The sequence below is a fragment of the Anopheles merus genome, unplaced genomic scaffold (genome assembly GCF_017562075.2).
Source record: "Anopheles merus strain MAF unplaced genomic scaffold, AmerM5.1 LNR4000978, whole genome shotgun sequence".
Taxonomy (NCBI): domain Eukaryota; kingdom Metazoa; phylum Arthropoda; class Insecta; order Diptera; family Culicidae; genus Anopheles; species Anopheles merus.
Genome location: NW_024428558.1, coordinates 14749 through 23276, shown reverse-complemented (window position 1 = coordinate 23276; position 8528 = coordinate 14749). Strand labels below are relative to the sequence as shown.

The 8528-nt window shown below is 52.1% G+C and overlaps 1 protein-coding gene across 2 annotated transcripts; it reads left to right on the top strand.

Annotated features, from left to right (window-relative positions):
• The first annotated feature begins 225 nt into the window (after window positions 1-225).
• LOC121603253 (hemicentin-1-like) lies at window positions 226-8255 on the top strand. 2 transcript variants are annotated; one of them, XM_041931939.1, is made up of 7 exons: window positions 226-1042; window positions 1544-1689; window positions 1774-1984; window positions 2080-2337; window positions 4211-4308; window positions 4667-4768; window positions 6206-8255. In XM_041931939.1, the coding sequence occupies exons 1-6, from the start codon at window positions 931-933 to the stop codon at window positions 4766-4768; spliced, it is 927 nt and encodes a 308-aa protein (XP_041787873.1). In that variant the 5' UTR covers window positions 226-930; the 3' UTR covers window positions 6206-8255. The 2 variants fall into 2 exon arrangements, with proteins under 2 accessions (XP_041787873.1, XP_041787872.1); XM_041931938.1 differs by having other exon boundaries at window positions 4664-4768.
• Window positions 8256-8528: the final 273 nt, after the last annotated feature.

Here is an 8528-nt window from a genome sequence, read left to right as displayed (position 1 = left end):
CGATGTTTGCTAGTAGCGCACATGGTGGTCACGCTTTGGTGATAGTACGACAAACTTTGGTGGGCTGTGGGACGGGGACGGGTGAGAAAGGAAATGAATCCAACCAACTGAAACGATAAATAATTCCAGCAGCTAAAAAACAACCGTCAAAAACGCTCACTCGCAGTGAAGTGAGGAGGAGGAGCGTGTTATCAGCGCGGCGGATCAACTCCAACGGTTTTCCGAGTGAGTGGTGAAGTGGACAAAGAACGAACGAAAAGGGCAGTCGGCCTGTGAGTCTGTGAGACTGCGAGACTGGTGTAGAGAAAGTGAGCATCGTTTCATCTGAGTTAGTGAATCTGCTTAAAAAACATCAAAGTGACGTCCGGCGTAGACGATAAGGGACAGTGGTCCAGTGGTTCTCGGAACCGATTCCAAGTCGTCCCGTGTTGGGACGAAATTGACCGTTAATCAACCACCGGCAGTGAAAGTGCTAGAAACAAAAAAGAAAGAAAAGAAAGGAAGAAAATAGCACCGCATTTCGGGTCCACCTTGCTCGTTGCTCGACTGCGGGAGAATCGTTGTAAAATAAATTCCAGTCGCGTTCCAAGCCCGTGAACAAGTGCCCGTGTCATCGTGTTGCCGGTAGCAACCGTGTCACCGAGTGTGCCCGCACCTTGCCAGCGATCCCAGCAAACCGTTGTTCTGTGACCCAAGTGTCAAGTGAGCAGCTTAAAAAGGGATCACCCCACCAAGCACAAACAACCCACTGCGGTCCCTACGGAAAACAATCTTCCTGTTCGGGTTGCCGGGTGGCTAGGGTGCGGCGTGGTGAAAAAGTGTAAAGTGAGCGAGTGAGGAGAGATTTGTGCAAACACCGGTAGCAATCCGGGCCGGAAGGAGCTTCCGCTCGGGCGGAAATTAGCAAAACCACAGCAGAAACGGTGGCCGATGACTCGAGTCGCAGCTAGGACAGCCCATCGGAAGTGCAAATGCAACACCATGAACGCAAATTTGCCGCTTATTGCAGCGTTTATCAATTTTATCGTCATTTGTTTCGCAGGTAAGTACCGCCCCCCCGGGTGGGTGGGTGAGCTGGAACGGTATTTGTGGTTTTAAACGCTTGTCTTGAATGTCATTCCGATCTTTCACCACAAATGAGCTGTTTTGGTGGCATTCAGAAGTGTTGTTGCAGCCGTTAAAATTGTACCGCGTCACAGTTCGCCCCCCATTAATGCTTCTAAAATATTCACCACGTTTGCCGTCCGTCGGTCCATTAACGGACGCACGATCGGAATGAAGCAATCGTACGCGGAAAAACGGACGTGGAAACACGATTTCATGCATGCCTTACCTTAGCTCGCTCGCGCAAAGGAAAACGTTCATTTGCACGTCACGAGCGTCACTTGTGTGTGGGGGAAAAGGGGCGTTCCGGAATATGTGTTGCACAGAGCGGAAAAACGCGGTAACTCCATTCCCGAGCTCCGTATGAATGTTAATAACGGATATACGGTGGTCTTGCCCCCTGCACTCACCTGTATCGCCACTCCCTTCTCCTTCACAGACACGCTCAGCCCCGAGATGCAAATGTACTGGGAAAACCACATGGTGCAGCCGTACTTCGATAACACGACCAAGCGCGAAGTGACGGCCATCGCCGGACAGACGTGCCAGCTGCATTGCCGTGTAAAGAGCCTCGGCGACCGGGCGGTAAGTAGGGATGGCTGGGTGGTTTGGGATTCAATGTAAACCACGTACCACAGCTCACGGTCGTTCTCGTACTTTCCCATCCAGGTATCGTGGATTCGCAAGCGAGATCTACACATACTGACGGTGGGCATTCTCACCTACACCAACGACCAGCGCTTCCAGTCGCTGCACACCGATGGCAGCGACGAGTGGACGCTGCGGATAACGTCGCCCCAGGCCCGGGACTCGGGCGTGTACGAGTGTCAGGTGTCAACCGAGCCGAAGATCAGTCAAGCATTCCGCGTGAACGTTGTCGGTACGTGTCCCTCACTGCTGTTGTTGTAATGCCCGAAAAGAAACACCACACCTTTCCTTCTTTAATTAACGAATACCGTCGCCTATTCTTTTCAGTCTCGAAAGCGAACATCCTGGGCAACTCGGAACTGTTCGTGAAGAGCGGCAGCGACATCAACCTGACCTGCGAGGCGCTCCAATCGCCGCAACCGCCGTCCTTCATCTACTGGTACAAGGGCGGCCGTGTGATCAACTACTCGCAGCGTGGCGGCATTAGCGTGCTGACCGAGCAGCAGACCCGCACCAGCCGGCTGGTCATATCGCGCGCCTCCCCGTCCGACTCCGGGAATTATACCTGCGCGCCGAGTAACTCCGGTAAGTAAGCTTCCCGGCTTTCTTTGCGACCCGGTGAGGGGATTGTAAATTGCGCATGAACGAGCGCATTTATGCGACATGTTGGCAGGCCTTTTGTTGCTTCCCGAGAATCCCGAGTTGCTTGCCGTGAACGGCCCGTTATAGTTGGGTGGCCACGTTTGTCGGTCCTTGCTGCACCGATGCAAATTGTCAATTGTTGGCAACGTATCAAAATCCAACCCAATGCCGGAATGTGTGTGTATGTGAGTGTGTGTGACACACGACATAATTCGCTTCGTTTGCCTTGGCCGGTGCAGTTCCGAGAACGGTCTTGTGTATGCCATCGTGACCACCACCAGCACAGGAGCTCCAGTTTATCGAGCACGGACTGCAACGGGACGCGCACATGTGTAGCCATTCGCTCCACCATAATCACCTGCACTGGAACCTGCGAAAGATCCAGTTGGAACGGAGCAGCATCAACGATTCACGATTCCACTAGTGGGACTAGTTGGGGATATATTACGGTTCGTTTAAAAATTTTATGCACAACATTAAATGCAGTTTATATCGACGTCACCGTGCTGGATGGGTTGTTTTACCCAACGGCAGCACGCAGCGTGCTCCCAGTTGTGTTTTCGTGTGTGTTTGAGTATGTGCAAGGACTCGTAGTCGTTGATTTCTGCTTTCATGGCGCCACCCAAAGAACCAAAGGATCGAGTCCGAGCGTGTACGGTACGGTACGTTACGGTAACGACGAGCGCATCAAGAAACTCGGTGAGCCAAACCCAATTTATCGTATCATTTCCGAAGCACTCGCACGCGCTTGGCCACAGAGAAAGCCCGCCTCCCGATGAACCACACTGGCAAATGGAAAAATAAGAACTAGCATCTCCGGTCCTCCCCTCGAGCCATCCAAACGCTCCCCATGGGAGGGCGTATGATGGCAGCAAATAACCGGCTCCTGCTGCTCCAGCAAATGGCTATAATCTTCGTGCCATATGAACTACAGCAACCCGTTCGAATGCTTTCTCCGAGTGCGGCTGCTGCTGCCCCACAGCATCACGGTGGCCGATCGTAAAGATTACGAACCGTGCTACCCAAGCCCGCCCGGCTCTGGTTGGCAGTTTATAGCGCATTTGGCACGCTGCTTTATGCCCTGACGCCTCCCCGTTCGACGAGCACGATCCCCAACTGGCAGCGGGTGTCCCGAACGATGATGAGCATCAGCGGCCGGGGAGCAGGAGCGGCGCACTTTAAATCCACCCCATAAGCTTGGCAGGTGATAAAACGCCAAAAGAAGCCACCCCACCCGGGGGGAGAGTGTGTGCGCGCGCGAAGAAACTACACAACGACGACCACGGGCAGGCAATGAATTTAATGAAGTTGTTTCAACATCGTTACGCGAAGCATCATCCTCCACTGGCGTGGCGTGGCGTGCTGCACTTCAGCTGCCCTGTCGTGCCATTACTGGCACAGATTTAACAGATACACTAATCCATCCATCGCCACACACCCACAGTGGGGTGGACAAATTCGCCAAAAAACAACACCGCGAACGTTATCCCCTTGGCGTGGCGTGGATATTGAACGCCGAACACAACCATGCCCGAACGCGGCCAAGAGAAGCTCTTCTAGTCACCGTAATCGCCGTATAAAAGTCCTAGCGCAATGTCAGTTGAAAGCTTGCCACCAGCCACCAGCCGCGACGCACTACACTAATGGTACTAATAGTATGCGCATAATAATTAATGAAAAGCCCCGCGCGCTTTTGACCTAGCTCGACGTTACCGCGGGACCGCGGTTCATTGTTTAGTGAAACTTGTTTGACCTCCATTGGCTTCTCCTCGCAGCTAACAATATTCTTCACCTGTTCTCTTCACCCAACTTTCAGATTCGGCCAGCGTGGTGGTGCACGTCATCAAAGGAGAGCATCCGGCCGCGATGCAACACGGAATAAATGGCGCTAACGTGGCACATTCATCAACATATGTAATTATCAGTCTAAACGACTCTATTTACCACCGTCACTCCATGCGACGGTTCTCCTCCCCCCCCCCCGTCACTTCCTTCACCCTCCTAACGCCACACGTTCCGGATGCTCCCGGGCGATGTGTAGCAGGGTTACTTAATTAATTTATATCCTTTCCCACCTGAACGCCTGAACGGTGCGGGGTCAAATGGCAGAAATGTCATGTTACGCTTAAATGACATACTTTTTTTAAAATTATCTCTCTTCTCTTCCCGTTTACCTGCCTCTCTTGCCGTGTTCTCTTGCCACCTGTGTACCTGTGCACCTGTGCCCCCACATCTCGGTCGGGTCCGCTGACAATCTGGGCCGGAAAAGCAGATAGTTATGGCGATCATATCGGCCTGTTTCCAGCTTCTTCTGCTCGTGCGGAGGCCAACGCAGTGGAGGGCGGCGGCACCGGAGTGGCCGGTCGGGCGATAGGTAAGTGTTTCTGCCGCTTTGGCAGGCTCGGACAGTCGGGGTTAGGTCAACATAATGTGATTAATTTACATCGGTTATCGCTTATGTGCCCGCCCACCGGTCGGTACATTGCCGGTGGGCTGGAAGCGTATTAAGCTGTGGCGTCACATATATCGACCATTTAGCACTGGTAGGGAAAGGAAATGGCGTGTGGCCGGTGGAAGTTGGTGGGCAGGTTGGGAACGATATCGAAGCGGAAACTGAGCCCCCGCAAGGCTCTCCTAGCCCTGGGAGCGGCTACCGAGGCTTATTGGATTTGTTGCTTTGCTGAGCTAATATCAACAAGCGAGCAAAACTGCTCCCAGTCCGAGTTGTTCGCTTCGGATGTGCTTCAGCATCGAACCATACACCCCCCTTCGGGTAGTTCGGTTTCTGTTTTCCTTCCAAACAAAGTGTCCAGGCCGGTGAACTTGCTGCTGGTGGTGGTGGGTTGAAACTCATTTATTTAAACTATACGCTGTTGCTCGTTCGACGAGCACGACGACGACGACGACGAGGACGACACTGATCGGCCGCCGTTCGGTTGGGAAAACAAGCGTAAGAACGCTTTGCCGGGTAATGGAAACAACGTGCAAAAAGTTGTGTTTAGCTAAAGATTGATTAACCGGTGGAATTTAACTAACCCTGGGAGCGGGTTGGCCCGCAAGATAAATTGCCTTCCAACCAGCGCTCAAAGAAAATAGATCGTTCAAAGGAAAGCGGTGGCGGTGGCGTTCGATCAGACGGTTAGCAAACAGACCCACCTCTCCCTCAGACCCCCCCTCCTTCCGGGTATCGGGAGTGGATAGAGAACGGTCTGTTAGTTTTTGAAATTAATACAGTTAGTGCAAACAGCACGTTGCAGCTGTTTGTGTGGGTAAAAATGATCAGACAAATATGAAACGGTGCAGTTCCAACTCACCATCACGCCGATTCGGGGCCGGCGAGCTTGCTTAAAGCTCGATTTAAAGCTGATCGGACCACGACTGGTGTGTCGGCAATGGCGAATGGGAATGATACCGTTTGCAGCCTGCATGTGCCAACGCGTCCGTTCGCATTCCGCATTCGATTCGGGGAGTCGGCATCCAATTTCCAGCAATTGCACCGCCAGGAAATCACGATACTTCCCTGTGTGGAGGTTTGCTTTTACCAGGGAGTGTAGAAATCCTAGAAGTCTAATCGTGGCTGTGGGAATGTTCCCCTTGCTTCCATGTTCCTCCTCCTCTTTGGGCGACGCTCTTCAATTTACGGGATTTTGCTAATGAATCCTTCGCCCGATTCCATTCATACACGGCTCCGTTCGATCGTTGGCGTAGAATTGACGAAGAATTGAAGAATGTATCAAACACACACACACACACACACACACAAACGTAATGAACAAACTTATCGCTTCTATTCCGTTACGTTTAATTTCAGATAACGCTACGGGAAATGCGAAACCATCTACAAAGTATTCAGTAACATCAAGCGACAGCCAACCCTCGTCAGGACTTGCCTCCTCATTAACCCTCCTCCTACGATTAGACATCGTGGGTGGGTGGGTCATGTGGAAGTGTCAGCTCCAAGACGGTCCCCTCCGTGCCAACGAACGAACGAAGGATGTGTTTGTGTCGGCATCTCTCTACCGTAACACTGGAATCCATCTTTCCATCCGCATACGTCAAACGACAGCCCTCTAAGTACACGGATAACGGGGAAGGAGGGCAGCAGGAAGGAAGGTTCCAAAGCATCGAATGAATGAACTAACGAACGTGATGACAAACCACGTTGGGAGAAGCAGCGGCCAGGGGCAGCTGTACTTGCAGGTGAGTCCCCCTTACGAGGACTTCCGGTTGTAGTTAGCGGGATCTCGTTCGGGTGAAAGCAAAAAAAAAAAGAGCGACCCAAAACACTGTGGCCACAGAGCGTCATCGAATCGAGGCGTGGAGATAACTAAATTCCACCGTGTCAAAGCTGAGATAATATCCTTCGCGCAAGTAACACACACACACACACCTACCATCGCGCATTCTCTCCATTGGCTGCAGCTGGGGAGAAGATTGTGCGTGTGTGTGGGTCCTCGACGACAGCGCACCTAAGTCTCAGCAGGAGGCAGCAGCATCACCACCAGCACCAGCAGCAGCGATGATGAAAGCATCCTTTTCGCCTGCAGACCTGATAAAAAGATAAACATGAAAAGAAAACAACACCTGAAGAAACGACCCCGTACCTAAGCGCACTGAATATGACATACTGACACTCCGGTGCCGTGGCGCTGTGTCCTTGTTGGTCCTCTGCACCTTCGCGTTGGCTAAAACTCGCCCGACTTCGCAACATCTTCAAGGACGCCAGAGTCGTCCTTTCAGCGCTGTATCTATACTGGCCCCAGCTCCTCGATCACGAGTACGTACAAAGTGTTGTGGCTGTTGTTTTATCCCGCTCGTAGCCTACTAGTCGGGGATTTGCCCGAGAGAGAAGCGCACCCGTATGCACCATCACCATCGCAAGTTGACACGAATTGCGGGAAGATTTGCTGCCGAGCTTACACACGTGTTGTGTGCATGTGTCGCGCAAACGAGACGCATACGCGCGGTACTTTGTAGGGGAGCTTTGCTGGTTTCACTGCTGAGACATTGCCGGTGTGCTGTCGTGTGCCCGTACACTCGACGTGGTTAAGGATGCTGTGCCCTTTCTATCATTCTTTCTCCCTTACACACGTACACACACACACACACACGGACAGACGGTGGAGCTCGAGTCGAAAACTTTATCATACACCGTGTATGACGAAAGCTTTGGGGAGTTCGCCAAATTCGCCGATGCCGACTTCCAAAATCCTTCCTGGAGCGGCACCACGCGGTGCGGTACGGTGTGAAAGTTTTCCCACCTAATGGGTATTTCGCTTACTCCCCAATCTCGCTGTGTGTGTGTGTGTGTGAGTATGGCTGCTATTCTGCGGGATAGCTTAACATAACATTAACAACACAAATCCTTCTGCCCGACAACCGGGAGCCCAACACCTTGGGGAGGAAAACGCTTCGAGTGCAGTTTGGTGGGATAAAATTGTACAAAGTTAAAATAAGGATCGATAAATTTAAATCAAACCCCCGCTAACTTTTTACATCACTCACACGAGCGAAAGTTGGCCGTTCTCGGTTCAACCGAGAACGGTGAATGGCGGGGTGCGTTCTTCGTGCCCTCCGACTCGCACCCCATTCTCTCCCTATCCACAATGAATCAAACCCAGGAGTGCAAATATTGTGCTCCCACATGTGGGTTTTTTTTGGCCCAGCTCGCCACCTCGTTCAGAGAAAGTGCAGGAAAAATAAGTAAAATAAATAACATCTTTCCAAATGCTCCCGCTGCCGGCTGGAGGGAAAGCGTTTGAAATCGGCTTACCTGGGGGGGCGCAACAACACACCGCGAATCGGAGAACGGCGCGAATAAATCATGGACAATGGGCCGAGCGAGCACCAAGACACCCCCCTCCCCCGTCCTCCAAGCGTATGTGTTATTTACCCAACCGGGTAACGCACCGCGCAAGCAGCTTTCGCGAAAGTCCATAATAAAAGTGGTAACAAAAGACGCAATCGCTCGGAAGTTTTCCCTCGGTACCCAATACTTGGAGCTAAGGCAAGACCGGGCGCAACTGGAAAAAAGGGTGCCCGGTGGGTTCGGAACTTTCATCGGAAAACAGCGCGTCTCTACATTCGAATTCAGCGAAATTGATCGCACTGCGGTCGCCGTGAAAAGCGCTTTT

Excerpts from the sequence above, each read along its gene's own strand:
- LOC121603253 (XM_041931938.1), top strand. The coding sequence starts at position 931 with ATGACTCGAGTCGCAGCTAGGACAGCCCATCGGAAGTGCAAATGCAAC. Across the intron at positions 2,338-4,210 it reads CTGCGCGCCGAGTAACTCCG|ATTCGGCCAGCGTGGTGGTG; the intron begins GTAAGTAAGCTT and ends CCCAACTTTCAG. Across the intron at positions 4,309-4,663 it reads TGGCACATTCATCAACATAT|CAGATAGTTATGGCGATCAT; the intron begins GTAATTATCAGT and ends GGGCCGGAAAAG.